At 40.2% G+C, this 26,741-nt stretch overlaps 1 protein-coding gene across 19 annotated transcripts in view; it reads right to left on the bottom strand.

Annotated features, from left to right (window-relative positions):
* Nsd1 (nuclear receptor binding SET domain protein 1) overlaps nucleotides 1–26,741 on the bottom strand; it is a 138,027-nt gene that overhangs the window by 83,233 nt on the left and 28,053 nt on the right. For all 19 annotated transcript variants that reach the window (XM_087194781.1, XM_087194777.1, XM_087194775.1 and 16 more), the window contains one exon: nucleotides 13,295–13,430. In XM_087194781.1, coding sequence (XP_087050907.1) covers nucleotides 13,295–13,430 — 136 coding nt within the window. The remainder of the gene's footprint in view (nucleotides 1–13,294; nucleotides 13,431–26,741) is intronic.

Raw genomic sequence — 26,741 nt, forward strand, 5'->3', positions numbered from 1 at the left:
GGTCCTGAGTTTGATCCCCAGTACCAAAAAAAAAAAGAGAGAGAGAGAGAAGTGTACAAATGATCATCTTTCACCCAGTGTAATGAACACCCCTATAATGCCAGCACTGCGGATTAAGAGGATGAGGTATGAGTATCACAGATTGGAGTCTAGTCTGCACTATATAGTATAGGTAATTCCCTGCCAGCCTGGACTACAGAGCAAGACTCTTTCTTTAAAAAAAAAAAGTAATTTTTCTATAAAAATATAGCTTCATAGGGCCAGGGATGTAGCTCAGTGGTTTTGCCGCCTGCCTTGCAAGTGCAAGGGCCCGAGTTTGATCCCCAGTAGCCCCCCCCAAAAAATATATATAGCATAATAATATGATGGTTAAATGTTCTATTTTCAGTCCTTTTAAAATTTATTTATTTTTTGTTTTTGTTTTTTTGAGACAGGGTTTCGCTACACAGGCTGGCCTCAAACTCACAGGGAATCCTCCTGCCTCACAGCCTCCCACACACTGGGATCACAGGTGTGCACCACCATGCCCAGCTCAGTCCAGTTTAAAAACAGGCTTTGTGAGGAAAATAAGTGAAATTAGTTCTCACCTATCAAATTAAATCCTTCAATAGAAACTATCTACGAAAGGAGATTAAAATTAATAATGCTTATGTGTATCTATATTAAGGTTATTAAAATCAATTTGATAAATAATTCTCATATAAATTAATTCAACCCACAAGTCAGCAACTTAGGATGTACCTGAACTATAAAGAGGGGAAAAAAAAAAAACTCACTTCCTGGTGACTAAGACAAATAGAAGTGAGACTATGGAGTCAGGCTGGGTGGAGCATGCCTATAATCCCAGCCCTTGGGAGGCTGAGGCAGGAGAATTGCTGTAAATTCAAGGCCAACCTGGACTACACAGAGTTCAAGGTCAGCCTGAACTACAAAGCAAGACCCTGTTTAAAAAAAAAAAAAAGACCATGGTACCACAACATCACAATTATAAAAATATAAGCACTTGTTAAAAACAATTCTAAAAACTAGAAATCATAGGGCCAGGGATTTAGCTCAGTGGTTCCATTACCTGTTTCGAAAGCAAAAGGTCCCAAGTTCAATCCCCGGTACCAAAAAAAACAAAACAAAAAAAACTAGAAATCATTAATTGAAAGACAAATGGGATACCTGAACAATTTTTAAAGTTAAACAATTTATTAAGGAGCGGATTCTAGTATGAAGGCCTATACTCCTCAAGGCATGAATGAATAAAACAATCAAAAAACAAATTACAGGGCTGAGGATGTAGCTCAATGAGAAAGCATTTTCAACTGCAAAGGAACTAGGAGCCTTGGAGGGTAGAAAGTACTACCAAGTAGTGCAGAACACTAAATTAGAAGTGAAAAAAAGGGAAAACTGGCAAGGTTTGGTAGAGGCCACATCTGATAGAACATCCTGGGCAGGTTGAGGATTTAGTCATTATCCAGTAGGCAATAAATGAGTCTCATTTAAAATAGAGAACAGGATCAGTTTTTCTGGGTTTTGTTTTTTGTTTTTTGTTTTTTTGAGACAGGGTCTTGCTATGCAATTCAGGCTGCCCTTGAGCGATCCTCCTACCTCAGCCTCCCAACTGCTGGGATTAGAGGCATGCATTACCACACCGAGCTTAGGCTTAGTTGTGTATCTTAGAAAAATTTAGTTGACTTATAAATAACACATTAAGGGCTGGGGATTTAGCTCAGTGGTTCCATCGCCTGCCTCCCAAGCAGAAGGACCCGAGTTGATCCCCGATCAGGTACCAATAAATAAATAAATAAATAAATAACACATTAAAAGAAAACAGAACCAAGCATGGTGGTACACACCTAGCTTGGGCAATTTATTGAGACTGTCTCAGAATTTAAAAAATTTAAAAAAAAGAGATGGCTGGGGATATGGCTTAGTAAAAAGGCCCTGGGTTCAATCCCCAATACACCCCCCAAATAAGATTTATTCTAAACTGAACTGCATGACAGCACATGCCTGTAATCCCAGCACTTAGAAGGCTTAGGGAAGAATACCTGGCTGAGGTACATCTGGGCTACACAGAGTTCCAGTACAGCCTACAGTGTAAGACCCTTGGGAGGGGAAAAAAAAAAAGTTGACACACTGGTAAAAGGTTCAAGTACTGATTTGGACATACAGAGCTAAAGTTTGGGAAACACAAGCACTTATAGGTATGAATTCAGTTTTGATTTATAACAATTTAAAACACAGACTTACAACTGCATCTCATGAGAGAAGAGAGCTGTGATTGATTCAATGTATCTCAAAACTTATGTTGAAACTCTAACCCTCAATGTGGTGGTATTTACAGGTGGTGCTTCTAGAGTAAGAAAGCTTAGATTAGTCATAAGAATGGAGCTGCCATTAAGGTACCGGTGCCCTTGTAAGAATAAAAGAAAGCTAGGTGTGATGATGTAGGCTTGGAACCCCTACACTCGGATCTCGGAGTTCAAGGGCAGGCTGGGCCACACAGTTACTTAAAGGTCAGCCTAAACTATATAACAAGACCTCTAGATAGATGAAATGAATGAATAAATAGAAGGGAGGGAAGAAAGGGGGAAGGAAGGAAGGAAAGAAGGACAGACGCAAGTGGGCAGGAGGGAGGGAGAAAGAAGAGAGGGGAAGGAAAAGAGAGAGAAAGGGAGAGAAAGTGTGTGAAAGAGAAAAGAAGAGAGGGAAGGAGAAAATAAAGAGGCCAGAGCATGCTCCCACTGGCACAATATCTCTACCATCTAAGGATACAGCAAGAAAGTGGCTATCTGCAAGGTACAGAAGAGGGCCCTCAGTAGGAAACATTAGCTGATCTTGGTCCTTCTGGCCTGAGCTTAAACAAGGGCAGAGATTACAGAAAAAAAAAAAGAATTATCAGTAATTATTTAAAAGACGACAGAGAAAATCCAGCAAACACACAAAAAAAATTAATTAAAATAGTGACTACTGGCTAGACACAGTGGTGCATGCCTGTAATCCCAGCACTTGGGAAGCTGAGGCAGATAGATCACCACAAGTTCAAGGCCAGACTGAATTACATGATGAGACCCTGTCTCAGAAAGTTCAAGGCCAGCCTGGGCTACACAGTGAGCCTGAACTATACAGAGAGACCTTGTCTCTAATTGAATACTGACTACTGAAAAGAAAGTGACTACTATACCAAGAGAACATGAAAGTCATAGAAGAGGTAGTTACTAGAAGAAAAAGAATTAATTTTCCTGTACCAAACACCCAGAAAATTAAAAACAAGTATCACTAAATGATAAAGTCACCAATAGCCCTGCTTAATCAAGAACAGTGGAATAGGGGCCGGGGATTTAGCGCAGTGGTTTCACCACCTGCTGCACAAGCGCAAGGACCTGAGTTTGATCCCTGGTACCAAAAAAACCCCCAAAATCTCTCCTCACCTCTTCCTAAAAAAAAAAGAAAGAACAGTGGAATAAAAAGATAATCAGGATGGGCGTGGTGGCACATGCCTGTAATCCCAGCATTTGGAAGGCTGAGCCAGAAGGATAACCCTGAGTTCAAAACCAGCCTGGACTACATAGTGAGATCCAGTCTCCAAAAACAAAAACAAGGGCTGGGAATTTAGCTCAGTGGTTCCACCGCTTGCCTCAAAAGCACAAGGTCCCAAGTTCGATCCCCGGCACCAAAAAAAAAAAAGCAAAAACAAAAACAAAAAAAAGAGAATATCAGATTTCAGCGAGTTTAGAAACAAATGGCACACATGAAAGTGGTATAAGTTAATTACTCTCACAAGCATGGTCATGAAAGACAAGTGACAGCTGCCTCAAGAAAGTAAAATGTTGGGCCAGGGATTTAGCTCAGTGGTTCTGCCACCTGCCTCGAAAGCACAAGGACCTGAGTTCAATCCCTGAACAAACAAAAACAAAAATGTAAAATGCCATGGGTAGAGCTTTTAGGATAGTAACTATTCTCAAATACAATATTAGTTCACTTCAGTCCCATACAGTCACACGAATTCTTTACTGTAATAAAGAAGAATCCTTTTAGGTGAAGACAGGAGGATCCAAGTTTGAGCCCAGCCTGGCAACCTACTGAGACCCTACCTCAAAAAAAAGGGTGGGGGGACAGATATAGCTGAGTGGTAGTGTGCCTACTTAGTATATGCAAGGCTCTGATTTCAATCTCAAGCACAGAAAAAAAAAACAAAACACCTCAGGTAAAGATGGAAAACTGAACAAACATTTAAATTCACTTCTTTCCTAATCCACACTAACAGTACACTAAAAACATTTTAAGACATAAGAGTATAAGGAAGAGAGAACAGGAGAAAATAGCTACATGTAAATTAAGTAGCTGTGCTACATTTTGGAAGCTGGAAAGTATGATAACTAAGGTCCAAAAATGCCAAATCCTAAGTCATCAGTGAACAAACCCAAAAACCAACCATATCTAGACCACAGCATCCTCAAAGGACCTAGAAAATGGCAAAACTTGGTAGCTGTGGAATTTGGGATGATAAAGTATAGAAAGCTGCAAGTTGACAAGTAGCTTGGCTATCTAAATTTCTTCCTCTACTCCAAACCACTGGATCATTGGCTTGCCCTCCCCAGCAGAAACTTAAAGAGATTTTTCCACTAGAACAAACATAAAAAGGTCTCTAGGCCAGGGATTTAGCTCAGTGGTGCCACTGCTTGCCTCGAAAGCACAAGGTCCTGAGTTTGATCTCCGGTAAAAAAAGAAAACAAAAAAGGTCTCTAGACTAAGTAACACCAAGCAAGCAAAGTGTAGAAGTACAACTGTACATGAGAGAATGAACTGAGTTCTAAAACAACTCAGCCATTTCCTCAGTTCTGGCCCAGAACACTGAAAGCCAAACTCTTACTATATTCCCTAAGGCAAACAATAAAAACTCTTTTCTTGGATTCACCAACTCAAGAAGGAAAAAAAAAGATTAGAACAAATAGGGCCAGGGATTTATCTCAGTGGTGGTCCCAAGTTCAATCCCCAGTACAAAAAAAAAAAAAAAAAGGATTAGAGCAAATAGACAATGTACAAAGAAAATTTTACAAAAGCCATCACTAGTATCCTCATAAAGGATATTGCGCTGATAAAAGAAATTCATAAAGGAGAAAGGAATTTTTCAAAATTAAAAACATAAAAATGTAAAACTCAGAAAAGGGTTTGAAGACAAAACTGACAAACTTTCTTATGAAATAGAGCAAACATACACCAAAGAAGATGAAAAGTTACAAAGTTCAGTACAAGACGATCACCAACTGAAGGAGAGTTTATAAACAGAAAATAAAGTGAAGTCAACAAAATAACTCAAGAAAATGTCCCAGACTAAAGGAAAGTAAATGTGTGTATCAAAAGGGCCCACTAAGTACCAAGTATAATGAATGAAAACAAACGCACACGAAGGGACAGCCTTCTGAACTATAGAGACTAACAGAAGAGACTGTAGGCTTTCAGAGAGAGAGGGACAAAAGTCACATATAAAACATCAGGAATAACCTAAGACAAGCATTGTGGCACACATCTGCAATCCCAGGACCATACTTACGACACTAACATAGGAGGATCACATTTTTGAGGCAACCCTGACTGCATAGCACATTCAAGCAAGACTGACCAGAACTACATAGCAAGACTGTCTCAAAAGGGCCGGGGATTTAGCTCAGTGGTTCCGGCGCCTGCCTCGAAAGCACAAGGTCCCGAGTTCGATCCCCAGTACCAAAAAAATCAGGGGGCCAGGGATGTAGCGCAGTGGTGCCATGCCTGTTTGGCCAAGTGCAAGGTCCTGAGTTTGATTCCTGATAACCATCCTCCCCATCAAGAATCAGAACAATCTCAGGCAGCTCTGGAAGATAGAAGATAATGGAGCAAAGCTTTCAAAATTTTAAGTAAAAATTATTTCCAACCTAGTATCAGGCAAACTATCAAATATTTAGTAAGAAAAAGATATGTTCGGGCCAGGGATTTAGCTCAGTGGTTTGGCTGCCTGCTGCACAAGCACAAGGACCCGAGTTCAATCCCCGGTACCAAAAAAAAAAAAAAAAAAAAAAAAAAGAAAAACATATGTTCAAATAATGCAAGGTTTCAAATACTTAATTTCTCAGAAAAGTATTAAGAGATTTGCTCTATTCTGAAAATGAGTAAGCCAAACTTTTTTTTTTTTTGGAGACAGGATCTTACTGTGTAGTTCAGAATGGCCTTGCACTCACTATGTAGACCAGGTTGGCCTTGAACTCAAGGTGATCCTTCTGCCTCAGCCTCCCAAGTGCTAGGGTTACAGGCATGCACCATCACACCTGGCTAAGAATTTTATATAAGAGATTTGAAACGAACTCTCAAGTGACAGCTGTTCATCAGACACTGATGATAGCTACTATGGACTAGAAGAGTGTCTAAGGCTCTGGGGTAGGACTTTCTCAAGATGATAAAAATGATAAATCATCAGATATGTCAAATAATGTGGAAAATATAAACAACAAGCACTGTTTCACTCTAAATTAGTAATAAATACATAGGATACTAGAAGCCCTCCTGCCCTACCCCCACTCCACCCACACACAGATAACTGCAAGAAAAAAAGGTGTCTGTGAAAAAGTAAACACAGGACACCACAAGGCTCAGCTACGTGCTTTCATATACTGTTAATGTACTGAACACACTGAATTCCTAAACAAAATTATCATACGGAAAATAGATGATGGAGCTGAGGTGGGAGGTGGAGCTCAATGCAGGAATTAAAAATGATTAACCAGGGGCTGGGGATTTAGCTCAGTGGTTCCGCCACCTGCCTTGCAAGCTGAAGGACCCAGTTCAATCCCCAGTACTAAAAAAAAAAAAATGATTAACCACAAATTCTAGGGTGAAAAGTAATTTTAATCCAAAGGAATGGAATTCTGAGACTCAGAAGCAAGCATAAGATTCAGCTAAAAAACACAAGGGGTAGTGGCACAGAACTGTAATCCCAGCAATTGGGACCCTGAGTCAGCAGAATCACAAATTCAAAGACATTCAGGGCTGTAAGGCAAGTTCAAGAACAGTCTGACAATATAGTGAGGCTCTATTTCCAAAAAAGGGGGGGATTTAGCTCAGTGGTTCCACTGCCTGCCTCACAAGCTAAGGACCCGAGTTTGATCCCTGGTACCAAAAAAAAAAAAAAAAACAACGAAGGTCTAGGTCTAGGTAAAAGGGGAAGGAATGCACCAACAGCAGACTGTTTTCTTAACAAGATTTACAGATTAACCACTTGACGTTTTAAATTAAAATGTACTGTATTGGATAAAATAATGATGGGACAGAGGGAGGTGGGGCTGAGGCTTAGTGGTGTGTCTAGCAGGAGCAAGGCCCTGGGTTTGAGCCCAAAAAAGGAAGGGAGAGAGAGAGAAAGGTGTTTTCTAACATGTTTTTTGTTTGTGTGAGGACCCACACAGAGGGAGTGACAGGGTGTGTTTTGAGAAAGGGTCTCACTATGTAGGGTCTCACCAGCTTCAAACTCATGACCCTCCTGCTTCTGCCTCCTGAGTGCTGGGATTACAGGCATGTACCACCACACCCAGGCCTCTATCACCATTTAAAATATTTGACTTAACTATGATATGAGAGCCTTTTTTTTCAAGATATAACAATTTTTTTTCCAGTACCAGGGACTGAGCTCAGGACCCTGCACTTGGAGGCAGGCACGGCGCCACTGAGCTAAATCCTCGGCCCCCAGGATAAAACAATTTTAACAACATAATCAAAAACATGAATAATCACAGTAATATAAATAGTATACTGTAAGTTTTATTTTTATACTGATATCAATTAACAACTGGTATAAAGTAGCTAATAGCTGAATTTAGGTATATATGAGTGTTCATTCTACTTTCTTGGAGGTTTGAGAGAAATTCCATAGCTATGAATGAGTAAAACACTGGTCATGGTTTCAATGTGGTAGGGAGCAGGATTACTTTTACAGTAATCATCCAACATTTCTTATGGACCACCAGGCAGTGGTGATGGCAAAACTGGTGGTTCCGCCTGAGGTGGTGGTGCATGCCTGTTATCCTAGCACTTGGGAGGCTGAGGCAGGAGGATCACCAAAAGTTGGAGGACAGCCTGGGCTACATAGCAAGACCCTGTCTCAAAAAAACAAAACAAAAAATTAGTGGTTCCATTGGGCATTTATGCTGGGTGTGATGGCACATGCCTGTAATCCTAGCACTCAGGAGGCAAAGGCAGGATCACCTCAAGTTTGAGGCCAGCCTGGACCACATAGTAAATTCAAGGCCAGCCTGAACTATATAGGGAAACGCTACCTCAAAAACAAAAACAAAAACAAAACTAGAGCCATGAGTGGTGGTACACACCTGGAATCCCAGTAGTCAGGGAAGCTGAAGCAGGAAGACCACAAGTTTGAGCCCCCGTCTGGGCAACTTAGCAAGACCCTTTCTCAAACTAAAAAATCTAAAAAGGGCTGGGGATATAACAGTATGAAAGCCCTGGGGTATGTAACAGTATGAACCCTGTGGATTCAATCCACAGTGTATGTGGGGGAGATATAACCTTTTACAGCCCCACAAAACACAGTATCTTCCTGCCCACTATGTATGACACTTGCTCTTTGGTGTGACCACATTCTTGATTTAAGACAATCAGGCCAAAAGCTGTAATCCCAGCTCTCAGGAGGCTGAGGCAAGACATTTGCCACACCAACCCTGTAATCACCAACAACCTTTCCCACTCCTAACATTAATACTAGAAAGGTGCTCTTCCTCCCATTAAGGCCAAATCCACACTGTGGTATGAATGCCTTCCACTTCTTTCTTTCTCAGGGTCCCTATATAATGATCCCATCTCTGACCCCTTTTTCAACCTCAGCCTACTTTCAGAATAGTGCTTCTCATCCACATTAATTCCATCTTTTTTTTTTTTGAGACAGGATCTCATTATATAGTCCAGGATGGCCTCAAACTTGTGGCAATCCTCCTGCCTCAGCCTCCTGAGTACTAGGATTATAGGCATGCACCACCATTCTTGGCATTAATTCCACCTTTAAAACTTTTTTCTGGACCGGACCCTATACTTCTCTAATTGTTGCAACCTCCCTCTGCCTCTGTCTCCACCTCCTCAAAGCCATCCAATTTAGTATGTCATAATCAAATCACCAGAAAATGTACTGATTGTTACTGCCTTATAATTAACAGACATTTTATTTAAGCTCTAAACAATACTAAACCGACCTGGGTTTGGTTTATTCTCTGGGTTTCCACTTCCATCTCTTAAGTCTCTTTCATGTCTTTTGAATGCTCAATTTCCTCCATATACCCATTTTTGTTGCCCATTATTTGATCCCAATTTCAAATGCTGACCACCACTTATTTTTCTCACTGTATATTTTATCCCAGAGCAATCTCATCAAAGCTGTTCGATGACTCCTACTAACAGGAACAAGCTGGTGGCACTTGAGTTACAGATGTTCCAGTGTTTTCTCAATAAATGATAACACTAATCATTCAGTGATAAAGGTAAAAATTTAGGATCCTTCTAAAATATAGAAACTTGAGAGCTAGAAACCTTGAATTTGTTCCCCCTTATTCCCTAATATCTAATACATTACTGAGTCAGATTTTACCTCCAAAATATTTCTTTCATTATTCACAACTTTCAGCTCACCAAAATCACTACAATGATTTTTCAATTATCTCTCTCTTATGTGTGCTCTCTCCAATCCATTTTCCACACTGCCATCAAAGTGAACTTTTTAAAAATAAAGATCAGATCACATTAATCCCTGCTCATAGTCCTTTACTATCCCATTGTTTTTTTGTGTGTTTTTTTGTTTTGTTTGGTTTGGTTTGGTACTGGTATCTACTCGGGACCTTGCACTAGTGAGGCAGTCACTGGAACCACTGAGCTAAATCCCCACCCCTATTATCCCATTGTTGTCAGTTAAAATACAAAATTTTAAAGAAGGCTAAAGGCAGCTGGGCCTAGTGGCATACACCTATCATCCCAGCACTCTGGCAGTTTAAAATAGGAGGATTCTAAATTTGACCGCAGCCTGGACAATTCAGCAAGACCCTGTCTCAAAATAAAATGTAAGGGCCAGGGATTTAGCTCAGTGGTGCCTCCATCGGCCTTTCAAGCGCAAGGTCCTGAGTTTGGTTGATCCCCGATACCAAAAAAAAAAAAAAAAATTAAAAAGGACTGGGGATATAGCTCAGTTCAATGGCCCTGGGTTCAATTCCTAATACTGGAGAGAGGGGAAAAGGAAGGAGACAGGAAGGGGGGAGGGAAAAGAGAAGAGGGAGGAAGGAGGAGATCTTATACACATTCATGATTCAGCCCACATCTACTTCCTAGCTTCATACTGTGTCACCCTCTTGTTACAGGAGCTATCTTCCCCTATTTGCCCTAGCTAACTCCAATGCAGCCTTTGAAGTCTCAGATCAAAGATAACATCATTGTGCTTGCCTAGCATACACGGTCCTAGGTACAATTCCTAGCACTACGCACAGATACACACAAAGTCAGGTATGATGGCAGATGCCTATAATCCCACCACTCAGGAGGTTGCAAGGCAGGGTTGTGTATTCAAGGCCAGTCTGGGTTACACAGGGAGGTGAAGACCATCCTAGACCACACACACACACACACACACACACACACACACGCACGCACGCACGCACGCACGCACGCACACACACACACACACACACACACACACACACACGGCAACTTTACTAGTAAAACTGCCCCAAACACCTCTACACTAAAATTCTAGGTTAAGTGTCCCTGGTCTATTTCTGATCACACATTAAAATTTTTCTTTGGGGGCTGGGGATTTAGCTCAGTAGTTCCAGTGTCTGCCTCACTAGTGCAAGGTCCCGAGTTCAATCCCCAGTACCAAAAAAAAAAGAAAATTTTTTTCTTTGGACAGGCTTCTCAATTAGCTATTTGACTTATTAGCTGATGCCTTATCTCTCTCTTTTTTTTTTTTTGGTAACAGAGATCGAACTCAGGACCTTGTGCTTGCGAGACAGGCAGCTGAACCACTGAGCTAAATCCCTGGCCCACCTTATCTCTTTTATTGGATTCTAATTTCCCACGAAGGCAAAAGGCATTGATGGTTTTGCCCATTATATGATCCCAGCACACAACCTACACAATGAACACAGTATTTTAACAAATACCATGAACCCAACTAGTATAAGAACATTACAATGAGTAAGAAACTGGAGTTTCATAGGGATAGAGAGGTTAGAGAAGGATTTAAAAGAATTTTCTGTGAATACAATTTAAATGTCCATACAGACCAAAAGGACAAAGTGACAAATTTTTTCTTCTTCCCATTTTTATTAGTATATGTTTATAGTACATAACGAAAACATTCATCCTGGGAGTTGGCACATGCACTTTTTGCATCCTGATCTGTTTTATTACTTACCTTTCCTCTCCTCCTCCCTCCCATCTTCCCTTAACTTCCCTTCCCATCATCTCCCCTTCTCTTTCATCCTCTTCTCTTCTCCAGAAAGTCTATCTCCTTTCTTTCTATCATCTATTTTTCTCCTAAATTATTTATACTTTAGGTTTCTCATATAAGAGAAACCATGGGCTGGGGATGTGGCTCAGTGGCATTGAGCCTGCCTGGAAAGCGCAAGGTCCTGAGTTCAATCCCCAGTGCCCCCGCCCCCACCCCCACCCCCAAAATACGAGAAACCATACAATATTTAACTTTTGGTGTCTGATTTATTTCAGTTAGCATTATGCTCAAGGTGCATCCATTTTCGTACAAATAATTCAAATTTATCCTTCTTTGTGGCTGAATAGTTCTCCCTATGTATATATGCTACATTTCCTTATTCATTCATCTGCTGATAATTACATGGACTACTTTCAAGATTTTGCTATTTTTTTTTTGGTACCGGGGATCGAACTCGGGTCCTTGCACTTGCAAGGCAGGCTGCGGAACCACTGAGCTAAAGATTTAGCTATTTTTAAAAAAAGATTTAGCTACTGTAAGTTGTGCTATTCTTTTTTTTGGTACCGGGGATCGAACTCAGGACCTTGCGCTTGCAAAGCAGGAAGTGGAACCACTGAGCTACATCCCTGGCCCAAGTTGTGCTGTTATAAACCTGGGTATAGACGTATCACTGTAATTATGATGACTTTAACTCTTTCAGGAAGATACTCAGAAGAGGTGTAGCTAGGTCAAATGAAATCTCTCTCTTTAGCTTTCTGCAGAATCTCCATACTGATTTCCACAGTGATTGTGCTAGTTTACATTCCCACCAACAAAGTAGACAGGTTTTCTTCCCTCACAACCTCATCAGCACTTCAAGTTTCATGAATCATTAATAATCATTCTTTCTGGATTAAGACGAAATCTGAGTTTCTGGGTTTATTTGGTTGTGTTTCAGCTTTTTGAGGATCCCGTTATATAGTTCAGGCTGGCCTTGAACTCACTAAGTAGCCCAGGCTGGCCTCGAACTCATGGCAATTTTCCTACCTCAGCTTCCCCAGTGCTGGGATTACAGGTGTGCACCACCATGCCCAGCTCCTGACACATCTGAATTCTTTTTTCATCCCCTTATCCTTCCCTCTCTCCCCCTTCTCTTGTTTGGGTTTTTAAATTATCAGAAATGATATAAATCTGAAAACTTTAGTAGAAACCCAAAAATACAATAAAAAGTGATTCCAGTCAATATAAAAGTAAGGTAAGGCTGGGCTTTGTGGCACACACCTATAATTCCAGCACTTGGGAGGCCAAGGCAGAATCACCTCAAGTTGGAGGGTAGCCTGGGATACATAGTAAATTCAAGGCCAGCCTGGACTACACAAAGAGACTGTCTCCAAAGACAAAAAAGATGTACTCTAACACCTTCCTGGTGTTTATAGATAGAATCACTGAAAACTTTTTTTCTTTGTTTATTCTGTTTGTGGCAGGGTCTGGCTATGTAGCCCAGGCTGCCCTTGAACTTACTGGCATCTTCCTGCCTCAGCCTCCCTCGTGCTGGGAATACAGGGATGCATCATCATGCCTGGCAGAAAATTCTTAAACTATGCAATAAAACAAATTTTTAAGAACATAAAATCCTTTTTTTTGTATCAGGGATTGGACTCAGGACCTTGGGCTTGTGAGGCAAACAGTGGCAACACTGAGCTAAATCCCCAGCACAAGAGATAAAATCTTAATAATCATTCAAAGGAATAAATGGATTATTGCTCAGGATAACAAAAACTAGGTTATACTAAAGACAAATACAGGTTTATAATTCCAAACTGTACGTTAGCATGCACAATCAACTACAAATATTACCTTTCATTTTTGAATGTGTGTTAATCAACGGATCAGAACAAATCCTGCAGGGCCACCATGGGCGTCTCTTGAATTTTGCCCAAATGAGATCTCCAACTTCATACTTCAGTGGTGCAGACTTTTTCTTGGGTTGACACTTTAAATAGACAAAACAGAAGGTGTCAATAAGAATCAAAACCTTATAAAATACTATTATCATCTGCTCATCAGCCTTCTGAAAAAGCAATGTGTAAAATATTCAAATGAAAACACATCAGCAAAACAGTAATTTCAAAATAACTACAACTAAATTACTGTCTTAACTGTCAAAACATAGCCTTTTATATGGTAGGAGTCCTCAATTATATTTGTTTTATATAATTAGTCTATCTACAATATGAAAATATAATTGAGGGATTTGAGATGTTTTGTTTGGGTTTTAGGGGAAGAAGTGCTGAGAATCATTATGTAGCCCAGCCGGCCTCATAGCAATCCTCCTCCTCAACCTCCCAAGTGCTGGGATTACAAGCATGAGGAACCACTCCTGCTTGTCTGGATTTTTTGAGATAGTGTTCTTGATAAAACTGTCTACACTGTTCTCCTGTCTCAGCCTCACAACTATCAGGCATTACAGGTGAGGATCACTGCATTCAGCAAAATTAAGCTGTTCTAATCTAAAGCACAAACAACTAAAATAAACAAAATCATCCCCAAAGAAAAGGTATCTTCATTCTAGTCCATCAATCACAACATGAAGGTAGAGTATATTAAAAAAATTTTAACAAGATCCAGAGCCAATAGTTCCTTTTTGTGTTTTTTGTTTTTGGTACTGGGGATTGAACTTAGGACCTTGCGCTTGCGATACAGGTGGCGGCACCACTGAGCTAAATCCCCAGCCTCTTTTTTCAAGTGATATTCAATATCCTTCTCAGACACTTCTATTAGTTAATTTATAGCTCTAATGAAAGCATCCTAAACACTATCATAGGCTAGACTCTAATTGTGTCAATGTAACTGACTTCGATTTTCCCTCAGACATGCAAAGGATATCCAGAACACTGCACCGGACAACTCCAAAGGAACTATTCATATAGAATACAGTACTGCCAGGTGTTGGTGGCACATGACTTTAATCCCAGCATTCTTCGAGGCTAAGTCAGGAGGATCACAAGTTTAAACCAAGTCTGGACAATTTAGCTACTAGAAAGACCTATCTCAAAGAAAAGAGGGGAAGAGCTCAATGTGATGACCTTGCATTCAACCCCCAGAATTGCAACAATAAAAATGAAAAATAGTAAGAACAGGGCCTGGATTTAGTTCAGTGGCACACACTTGCCTGGCAAGTACAAGATCCTGTGGTTGATCCCCAGTACCAAAGAAGAAGAAAAAGAAAGAAAAGAAAGAAAAGAAAGAAAGGAAAGAAAGGAAAGAAAGGAAAGAAAGGAAAGAAAGAAAGAAAGAAAGAAAGAAAGAAAGAAAGAAAGAAAGAAAGAAAGAAAAAAGAAAGAAAAATAGGAAGAACAAAGCTTTTTGAAATTATCCAAAGCATGGTCCTTGACCAAACTGTGACTCCAAATATAATATGCAAACTGGTCTGAAATGCAAGTGCCTCTGTCCCAGCTCTAAACTTATGCCTAGGACTTTGACACTCTATACAAAGTACAAATCTTCTGCTTTAAGAGAAAGACAAGATGAAATAAGCCAGACACAGAAAGAGAAGTCACATGTTTTCTCTAAGTGGAATCTTAAAAAATAATAAAAATAACTCAATGTAGAAGATGGACTATTTTAGGGAAAAGGAAAATGGGAGAGAGGGAAACGAGAGCATACAAGATGGTAGACAAAGTCAAAGCAAGATACATGGACATATGAAAATGTCACAGTGAAACTCATTAATTCACACAATATACACTAATAATTTTTAAAATTAGGGGCTGGGGATTTAGCTCAGTGGTTCCGGCGCCTGCCTTGCAAGTGCAAGGTCCTGAGTTCGATCCCCGTACCAAAAAATAAAATAAAATAAAATAAAATAAAATAAAATAAAATAAAATAAAATAAAATAAAATAAAATAAACTTAATGGTTAAAACACCACCCACAAAAAAAGAAAAGGGCTGGAGATTTAGTTCAGTGGCATGGCGCCTGCTTTGTAAGTACAAGGTCCTGAGTTTGATCCCCAGTACCGCAAAAAAAGGAAAAGAAAGGAAAGGGAAAGGGAAAAAAGGGAAAAAAGGGAAAAAGAAAGGGAAAAAGGGAAAAAGGGAAAGGGAAAGGAAAGGAGTTTGTGTTTAAAAGGTACAGGCTAGGCTTTCTATCTATTTTACCACAAAGGAGTTGCAACTGTTATGCCAAGCTATCTCTGGGTAGCCAAAAGAAATGTATCTAGGATATGTGGACTAAGAGTAACCTTTCTCATCTATTCAAAAGAGACAAAAATATTTCTGGAAGTGCCATGTCTTACAGAGAGCTTGGTCAAGCATGGTGGCAAAAGACTATCATCTCCACACTCCAGAGGCAGAGGCAGGAGGATTGTTTTGAGTTCAAGGCCAGTCTATGTTACACAACAAAATCAAAGTCTGCTTTCACTACACAGTGAGACCCTGGCTCAAAAAAAGCTTGGTGAGCTCCTTTATCAAGACTTCATCTGCTGTGTTCATGCCTAAAACATTATACACCTGGTACAGATTAGGTGTTCAATAAAAAGTATGCTGAAGCTGGGCATGGTGGTATACACCTATAATCCCTGTACTGGGAAGGTAGAAGCAGGAGACATTGCTGCAAGTTCGGGTCTAGACTGGATTACACAGTGAGACCCTGTTTCAAAAATAAATTTTAATTTAATTTTAATTTTAAAGATATATTGAATGGGGCCAGGGATTTAGTTCAGTAGCATCGTACCTGCCTGGCAAGTGCAAAGTCCTGAGTTTGATTCCTGGAACAACAACAACAAAAAAAGTACACTGAATGAATTCACTGAAATAATTCAAATAAATGATGACTAATATCTAAAAGATATAAAAGGATTAGGCTAAATTCAATGATGTATAAATTACCATTCAACATCAAGACTGCTTTCTGACACAAGTTAAATCTCACAAAATGCCTTTTTCCTCACAACCCTGCCAGCATTTATTATTGGTTGATTTCATGATAGCAGCTATTCTTTCTGGGGTGAGGTAGAATCTCAGCGTTGTTTTCATTTGCATCTCTCGGATGACCAGTGATATTGAACGTTTTTTCTTATGTTCATTTGCTATTTCTAGTTTGTCTGAGAAATGTCTGTTCATTTCAGATGCCTATTTTTGGATTGGGTCTTTAAATTTGGGAGGTCTGATTTTTTGTCAATTCTTTATATATTCTAGATAGTAGACCTTAGTCTGAGGAACAGCTGGTAAAAATTTTCCCACATTGTGGGCTGTCTCTTCTGCTGCTGGTTTCTCTTGCTGTGCAGAAGCTTTTTAATAAGAAGAGATCCCACCTGTTGATTCTTTGTGCTCATTCACATGCAAATGATTGTAGACTGGTGCAACCACTGGGGAAATCAGTATGGAGATACCTCAAAGAACTAGGATTAGAGGTCCCATTTGACCCACCTATTCCCCTACTGGGTATCTTCCCAAAAGAATCATACCACAGTGATGTATGTGCACCCATATTCATAGCAGCACAGTTTGTAATAGCTGAAACTTGGGAATACCCAACTGCCCATCAACTGGAGGCTGGATAAAGAAAATGTGTTTTGCCGGGGATTTAGCTCAGTGGTTTCACCGCCTGCTGCCCAAGCGCAAGGACCCGAGTTCGATCCCTGGTAGCAAAAAAAAAAAAGCACAAAAATGTGTTTTATTTATTAAATGAAGTACTACTCAGCCATAAAGAATGAGAAATTAGATATTTATATAGCTAAATGGATGCACATTGAGGTGATACTCTTAAATGAAATAAACAGGAAAGACATGTAAATACCGAATAGTTTCTCTGGTGTGAGAAACTGAAAGTGTAAATAAGGGTCAAAAGGTATAATAGATAATGTGAAATAGGAAGAAAAGGTCCAAAAGGGAAGGGGAGCAATTGGGGAAAGGAAAGAAGGGAATGGACTATGAGAAAAGAAAAAAATGGAAACAATGTCTTTGTAAATAGGGAGGGATGGAGGGGTTGAAGGGAGGGGAAGGGAATGGGGAAAAAAACAAGAACCAAAATATATTATGTAAAGGTACCAATTTCCAATGACAAATGTCATTATATTGTATACCTAAAATGTACCAATAAAATTAATTTTTTGAAAAATTCACAAAATGCCATAGGATGCTTCTAAATACTGAGAAGTTTAAGTCTCATTTAAAAATACTGTGGGGCCAGGGATTTAGCTCAGTGGCATTGCAGCTGCCTGGCAAGCACAAAGTCTTGAATTTGATGCCCGGTATTGGGGGACAAAAAATGCTGTGACTAGCCAGGCATAACGGCACACACTTGTAATTCCAGCACTCAGGATGTTTAGGCAGGAGGATTTCCAAAATTCAAGGCCAGCCTGAGCTACACAGTGAGTACAAGGCCAGCCTGAACTACATAGTGAGACCCTGTCTCAAAAAACAAAAAACTGTGACTGGTGCTGGGGTTTTAGAGTTCAGTGGCACTGCACCTACCTCACAAATGCAAGGTCATGAGTTTGATCCCTGGTACAAAAAAAAAAAAAAAAAAACCCAAAAAACTGTGACTGCAGCTGGGCATGGTGGCACATGCCTATAATCCCAGGCTGAGACAAGAGGACTGAAAATATGAGCCCCAGCCTGGGCAACTTAGAAACCTAGTGAGACCTTGTCTCAAAATTTTCAAAAAGGGCTGTACTGAGATGTAGCTCAGTGAAAAGGCCGTGGGTTTAATGGGTGGATGTGGGGCACAATGGGACTGGACCAAAACAGCAAAAAATGTTGAAAAATCCTAAGTTGATTTTATTTTTTTTCTAAATTGACTTAAAACACAGTAACTGCCAGGCGTGGGGGTGCACACCTGTAGTCCCAGCACAAGGGAGGCTGAGGCAGGAGGATCACAATGAGTTTGAGACCATCCTGGGCTACACAGTGAGTTCAAGGTCACCCTGAACTACATAGTGAGACCCTGTCGTGAATGAATGAATGAATGAATGAATAAATAAATAAAGTGACCAACATTTAATTAACATTTATTATATGGCAAGCTATTCCTCCTTGAATTCAAAAGTATATTATTACATCTATTTTACTATATGACCAATGGTCATACAGTTAGTACTAAGTAGCAGAGCCAGAATTCAGACTTGGGCAGTGTAACTCCAGAATTCAAACTATTAAACATTACCCTATCATCAAATAACAATAAAGCCTCACAGTTTCATAACTATTATATGCTTTATAAAAATCTAAGCATAATCAATCTCGGACATGGTATGAGATCTGTCTTCTCATATAACTACTACAAAAAGATTGTACTGTATTATCAGTAGAGTTATAAAATATGTAGTCAATAGGAAAAAAAAAAAACGTAAGTGGAATCAGATTGAGACAGAATGATACAACCAGAGAGAGCAGTAATGTGTCTTGTCTTCTGACTCCATCAAAGTCAATGAGTTCCATCCCCGGTACCAAAAGGAAAAAAAAAAGTTGATTCAGCTTCAGTTTGCTAAGCAATAAAAATCAGGAAATCATCTTCACTATAAGCCACCAAAATGAGGACAAATAATTCCACTTCTGATATTTTAACTAAAAGTAAATAATTCAAAGTAAACAAATAGTAGAAAAGGATATGTAAAGCACTTTTTAGTTTGCAATAATAGGAGATAGAGCCCAAGGCCTCACACCTGTTAAGAAAGTACTCTGGCACATCCCTAGCCATCCCTCCCTTTTTCTTGTTTTTTGTTTTTTTTTTGGTACCAGGGATGGAACTCAGGTCCTTGAGCTTGTGCAGCGGGCAGCGACACCACTAAGCTAAATCACCAGCCCCTCCCTCCCTTTTTCTTACTGTTTATTTTGTAGTGTCTTGCTAAAGCATCTAGGCTGGCCTCTAACTTGTGATCCTTCTGCCTCAGTCTCCTAGGTTGGTATTACAGACTTCCACCACCACACCTAGCTAATTTATGACAACATTTAACATTCAGCAGGCATGGTAGTACACTACACATGCCTATAATACTAGCACTTTGGAAGGCTGAAAGAGGAGGACTGCATGTTCATGGTCAGCCTGGCCAGTGTAGCAATTTATTTTTTTTTTTTTGAGACAGGGTCTTGCCAGGTAGTTCAGACTGGCCTTAAACTCTCTTTGAACTCACAGTGATCCTCCTACTTCAGCCTCCTGAGTGCTGGAATTACAGGTATGCACCACCATGCCAGCATTAGTGTAGCAATTTAGCAAGACCTTGTCTCAAAAATTAAAAATAAAAAGCCGGGCATGGTGGCATACACTTGCAATTTCCCAGCACTCAAGAGGCAAGAGGATCACTGGGAGTTGAAGGCCAGCCTGGGCTACACAACTACAAAGTGAGATCCTGCCTCAAAAAACATAAAAAATAATAAAAAGGGCTGGGGATGTAGCTTAGTGTGAAAGCTCTGGGGTCGATCCCAAGTACCAATAAAAAAAATTAAAATTAAAAATAAGGGCTGGAGATATAGCTCAGTACAAAGGTTCAATTTCCAGTATGGCAAAAAAAAAGGGGGTGGGGGACAAAAGGGCCAGGGATTTAGCTCAGCAGTACCGTCGCCTGCCTCACAAGCACAAAGTCCTGAGTTCGATTTTTGGTACCAAAAAAAAGAACAAAAAAGAGGGGGGGTGAGGAGAGGGAGTATTAGCTGGGTATGGTGGATGCCTGTAGTCCTAGCACTTTGGAAGGGTGAAGCAGGAGGATGAAGTCTGAGACTGACTGGGCAATTTAGCAAAATTCTGTCTCAAAATAAGGTGTGAAGGCCCTGGATTCAATACCCAGTACTGAAAAAAAAAAGTATCACTTAGGGTTTATGCCTTAACTGCTGGAAAGATGGAGTTGCTGTTTATTAAAATGGAAAAGAAGTGGGCCCGGGATTTAGCTCAGTGGTTCCGCCTCCTGCTTCGCAAGCGCAAGGTCCTGAGTTCAATCCCCGGTACCAAAAAAAAAAAAAAAAGGAAAAGAAGTATGTAAGTACTGTTGGAAACTATTGGAATTTGACTTTAAATGAGTATAAAACTCCAATTTCACAACCTACTGAAATCACCAAGAAGGCATATATAAATATGAGATACTGAAGTACTAGGCAAGGGATCCATGCTAAAGCTACAAATTTTGATTCACTGGAGTCAAAATAAAACTTTAAGAGAATAGATTCAGATAAAGACATGGAAGGACTAAGCCTTGGGAAATAAAAACCGGTAAGGATCCTTTTAAAACTGTCCTAGAATCACTTTACCAATACCCTAATTTTCTTCATATTCTCTATCTATACACCTCAGAAAAAGGAAAATTCTTGGAAGTAACTTACTGCTATGACCTAAACAAGTTGAATGCTGCCTCTTAGGGAACAGTACGTCAGTATTTTTTTTGTTGTTTTTGGTACCGGGGATCAAACTCGGGTTCTTGCGCTTGCGCAGCAGGCGGAAAAACCACTGAGCTAAATCTCCGGCCCAGTATTTTTTAATAGTTAGAACTTATTTTTAGCTTTTCATTTGTTTGTGCACTTCACTGAGTTGCCCAGATTGAGATAATTCAAATATTTACTAAGTTTAGAAAGAGGTAAATGATTATTCCTAGAGTGAAAATTATGAAGGATTCACTCTCTAATTTTTAAGCATTTATTGTCATGGAAATACTTTTCTTTATATTTAAGTATTTCATAAATATACGAAAGGCATATATACATAACTAAATACAGAGAGTAAACATGTCCTCAGGGAGGGGAGCTCAGGCAGCCTAGGCAACTTCATAAGACCTTGTCTCAAAAATTAAAAGGGCTCTAGCCAGGCACAGTGGCACATGCCTATAATCCCAGCACTCCAGAGGCTGGGGCATGAGGACTGCCATGAGTTCAAGGTCAGCCTGGGCTACATACATAGTGAGAGCCTGTCTCAAAAGGGGAGGGGGTGTCATACCCAGCTAGCACAGATTTTATTACCTGTAATTATAGTCAAGGAAACTGGTTCAGTTGACTCTGTTAGAGAGGTCTAGTGCCCTTTAACAAAAAGGCAATTAGGCCCAGCATAGTGGCACAGCCCTGTAATCCCAGCTACTCAGGAGGCTGAAAAATTTGTTGGCAGCCTAGGCAACTCTGCAAGACCTTGTCTCAAAATAAAAAGGCCTGGGATGTAGCTCAGCAGCAGGCACTTGCCTAGCATGTGTAGCATCCAAGGTTCAAGGATCAGTGCCCCCAAAAAACACAATTAGAGACCAGCAACTTTAAGTTTTGTTTTTGTTTTTTTGGTGGGTTTTTTTTTTTTGGTACCGGGGATCGAACTCAGGTCCTTGCACTTGTGCAGCAGGCGGCGAAACCACTGAGCTAAATCACCGGCCCTAAAGAACTTTTTTTTTTTGGTACCAGGGAATGAACTCGGGTCCTTGAGCTCACACACCAGGTGGCGAAACCACTGAGCTAAATCCCTGGCCCTTGTTTTTGTTTTTTGAGACAGGCTGACCTTGAACTTACCATGTAGCCTAGGTTGGCCTCGAACTCATGGCAATCCTCCTGCCTCAGCTTCCCAAGTGCCAAGATTACAGGCATATACCACGACCAATTAAATCAGCAACTTCTGACTCCTACTCCATCATACCAATCACAGAATAAAGAAGTCAAGTATTCAACAACCCTTTCTACCTAGCAGACAGAGTTGAGCTCAGTCAGCTACTGTTTGCCAAGAAACAAAAGAAGGACCCGGGACCAAGCTAGGCAAATCCAGTAAGGAGTGGATAGAACATGAACTCTGAAGATTGAACCCAGGACCTTCACACTGAGCTACATTCCCAGTCATTTTAATTTTGAGACAGGGTCTTGCTGAATCACTAAATTACCCAGCTGGGCTTCAAACTGTGATCCTCCTGCCTCATCTTCCCCAAGTGCTAAGATTATAGGTTTGTGTATCCACTGGCATTAATTTTAGCCTGCAGCAACCAAAGAACTAACGATAATCTAGTAAATGTAAATTGTTATTAGGTATGTATCTTTTTTTTTTTTTGGTATCAGGGATCGAACTCGGGACCTTGTGCTTGCAAAGAAGCTGCCAGAACCAATGAGCTAAATCCCCAGCCCTGTTAATTGTTATTAGGAAAGTAAATGCCCCTTGTTTATAGGCTAGATCCCAGCGAACAACAGATCAAAGAGAAAGCATGAACAATTCAGGGAACCAATGAAGACCCCAAAAAAGGCAGATGAAAAATAGGGAACTGGTCCAAAGAAAGCTGGAAAAGAAGCATAGCAACTTCTAGATAGGTCAAAGTGGCACAAAAAGGACCACATCATAAGACTAGGGTAAGAAGATAGACTACCAATGGAAACCCATTCTGAACCATGGTGAGTACAGCAGCATCCTCAGAGTAGAATAGACATGCCTAGGCCAAGCCACTGCTCTAGTCCAGGCCTTTGGTTTACACCTATAAATCCTCATTCCCTCAAAATAAAACAGGTTTGGTGACAGTGCAGAGGACATGCTTCAACAAGTACAGCCCTGCATAACCCCGGGACGATAGGGACAGCTATAGCCTCCTAGCCTGAACAAGAAATCACTGTATGCAGTTGTTCCTTTATGTTACACTGATACTGGATGACTGACTAAATGTTAGTCCAGGGTATTCCTTGGACTCTTAATGTGGGGCATAGCTTAACACCAACCACAGGAATGTTTTCTATAATAAAAGCTTTAAAAATCTAGAAGCCAGGTGTGGTGGCACATTCCTATAATCCCAGAACTCTGAGTGAGGCAGAAAGATGGCATATTCAAGCCTAGCTTGGGCAATTCAGCAACTTAGAAGGACCCTATTGAAAATTAAAAAGGAACAGGTGCCCTAGGGATGTAGCCATGAGTTCAGTGACCAGTAGCACACACACACCCCCAAAAAATTTGAACCAAATTCATTCTGGCATCAATCAGTTTTATTCTGCATAGTCTTCCTGACCAACAGCATTTAAGAATCTAGTACCCATTCACAATTCTTATTTATCACTGTATTATCATATAATTGTTGGGTACGGCCTGGAGCTTATTCTTCCTTTGACCGCTGCTTTACTTTGTACCATACCTTGCATGAATTTATTTTTCTGTGTGCCACAAGAAGCACATCAATGATTGTAAAGCCTGGTTGCACAATGGAATCAGCTGAATTTTATAAATAACAAATGTAACAGATGTCCAATTCTCCCCACCCACGTGAAAAACTGAAGTCTCAGTATATGCAGGATTGGGCTTTTGGTAACTAATTTGTTAATAGGTCCATGGATGCTTCTGATGAAATGTCAAGGGTGAAAACAAACTGTATCATATACTAGTTAATATGCAGTCAAAATTACAATCCTGCGTTTACAGTATCTAGGAAGAGGAGGACAAGATACAAGAATCTTAAGAGGTAGGATCCTCACCCATGTAACTGGTAAACTGATCATAGAATTTGCCAAAAAAATTATGTACATGGGCTGGGAATGTACCTCAGTGGTGCCGTGCCTGCCTGGCAAGCGCAAGGTCCTAAGTTCAATTCTCAGTACCGGGGAATAAAAAGAAAGAAAGGGGCTAGCGATTTAGCTCAGTGGTTCTGCCGCCTGCTCCGCAAGCGCAAGGACCGGGGATCAATCCCCAGCACCAAAAAAGAAAAAAAAAAAAAAAAAAAAATCAAAGTATTAAAAAAAAAGTGTGCGCACTTCAGTAGTTCGGTGTACTAATAAATGTCTAGAAGCTAATGGCTACCACTTTCACCACGTCTTACAACAGTAGAAGCCAAAGGTAACTTGTATTAATCTCGTCATGTCTCTATAAATTTAGTATTAAAGTATTTATTCAAGATTTTCTTTTCTTTTCTTTTTTTTTTTTTTGGTAACGAGGATCAAACACAGGTCCTTGCACTTGCGCAGCAGGCAGCAAAACCACTGAGCTAAATCCCCAGCCCCTAAGATTTTCTTTTCTTGATGCATACATTTTTGGGGGCAGATTCTGTATATTTCAATATTGTTTAATTCTCAAGGTGAAAAAAATAAACATGTGTTAGGTACCTAAATGCCAGAAACACTCACAGACAATAAGGCAAGTACAGGCACAGGATGCAAAGCTCCTAAATGGAAAATGATCTAGCCAAATACCAAACCAAGTGGTCAGTTCAACTAACGCTGATAACAAACAAGAGCTGTTAATTCAATTAATGACTGTGTTCTTTCCACTAGATCACAATAAAGACAAGTACAGCATGGTGCCACACACCTGTAATCCCAGCACTACAGAGGCTGAGGTAGGAGGACGGCCATGAGTTTGAAGCCAACCTGGGCTACATAGTGAGTTCAAGGCCAGACTGAACTACATAGTGAGACCCTGTCTCAACACAAAACAAAACAAAACATTTCATTTGAAGCTATAAAAAAAAATAAATAAATGAGGGCCGGGATTTAGCTCAGTGGTTCTGCCACCTGCCTCGCAAGCGTAAGGTCCCTGAGTTCGATCCCAAGTACCAAAAACAAAACAAAACAAAAAAAAGACCTAGGCACAGTGACACATGCCTGTAATCCCAGGTGTGTAGGAGGCTGATGCAGGAGGTATGCAATTTCGACTCCCACCTGAGCACTTAGCAGGATCCTGTCTCAAATTCAAACTAAGGGGTCAAGTGAATGCAGTCCAGTGTGAAGATCCTAATCTCAATACACAATGCCACAATAAATAAATGAGTGGGGTGCTCGCTTCAGCAGCACATATACTAAAATTGGAACGATACAGAGAAAATAAATAAATAAATAAATAAATAAATAAATAAATAAATGCGTGGGCCTGGTGGCAATGCCTATAATTCCAGCACTTGGGAGGCTGAGGCAGGAAGTTTGCCGAGAGTTCAAGGCCAGCCTGGACTACAGTTAGTTCAAGGCCACCCTAGAACACACAATTAGTTCAAGTCAGCCTGGACTACATAATGAGACCCTCCCTCAAAATAAAATAAAATAACATAAAATAACATAAAATAAATAAAATAAAATAAAATAAATCAATGAGTTAGTGAATGAGTGCAATGTCCAAGTTCCTAAGATGATAAATCAGGCCCTTGCTGATCTGACCCCTACTTATCTATCCAAGTATAGAGCCTGTTACCACCAAACTGCATCTCACAATTTATACTTTGCAGTTACACATAATTCTCATGCTACCATATCTATATGCCCCTGAATCCTTCTTTTCCATTTATGCTATGCCTTCCTTCTTCCTTCGTCTGGCTAATAGTTACTTAGGATGCAAGAGTCAGCTCAAGAGCAGGGCATGCAGCTCAATGGCACTTGCCTAGCATACTCAAAGCCCTAGGTTTGATCCCCACTCATTCATTCAATCATTCATTCATAAAAAACCATCTCAGCTCTAAGAACTCTATTGGTTTCCCTAAACTCTACTCATTACTTTACACTTCCCATTGCATGTCTGACACATTACATTGATATTAATATCAGACTCGAATAGTCAAGAACAGGGAAAACATCTGATTCGTTTTTGTCTTACTCTGTAAACTCTAGCACCTAGTAGGTACAAAAAACCCCACACCAAACATCATCCACAAACTTACAGTTCAAGTGCTCAATAAGTTATCTGCTAAATTAATATTTTATCCTGTAGATACATATACACTCAACTACAGAACAAGATATATACAAGGTTCATCACTGGAGTACTAGGTGCAAGAGTAAAGACTAAAAGCCAACTAAACATCCATCACTAATGACTACTTAAAAATTATGGCACGTACATACTATGATCTATTCTGCTGCTATAAAAATGAATGTGAGGGCGCCGGAGATTTAGCTTAGTGGTCCCACTGCCTGCTTTGCAAACGCAAGGACCCGAGTTCAATCCCTGGTACCAAAAAAAAAAAAAAAATGAATGTGAGCCAGGGATTTAGCTCAGTGGTACCACAGGCACAAGGTCCTGAGTTTGATACCCACAAAAAACCCCACAAAAACAAACAAAAAAAATGAACAAGGCAAGCCAGGTGTGGTAGCACACACCTGTCATCCCAGCACTCAGGAAGATCTGGAGTTAGAGACTAGCCTGGCCTGGGCTACATAGCAAATCTGAAGCCTGCCTGGGCTACATAGTGAGCCGGGGTAATCTCAGCACTGGGAGGCAAAGCCAGGAGGATCACTATGAGTTTGAGGTCAGACTGGAATACATAGCAACAACAAAGTGACGGTACTTGTCTCAACAACAAAAGTGAGGGTACCTGACTGTGATGGATTCACAGACACACCATCAGTTTCAATGAAGTGTGGGGAGGAATTAATAACAAGACAGCATTCTCCAAGTACTGATGT

This window comes from Heterocephalus glaber, unplaced genomic scaffold, assembly GCF_053883595.1.
Source record: "Heterocephalus glaber isolate CG9 unplaced genomic scaffold, H.glaber_assembly_v1.0 deba00001606, whole genome shotgun sequence".
Lineage (NCBI taxonomy): Eukaryota > Metazoa > Chordata > Mammalia > Rodentia > Bathyergidae > Heterocephalus > Heterocephalus glaber.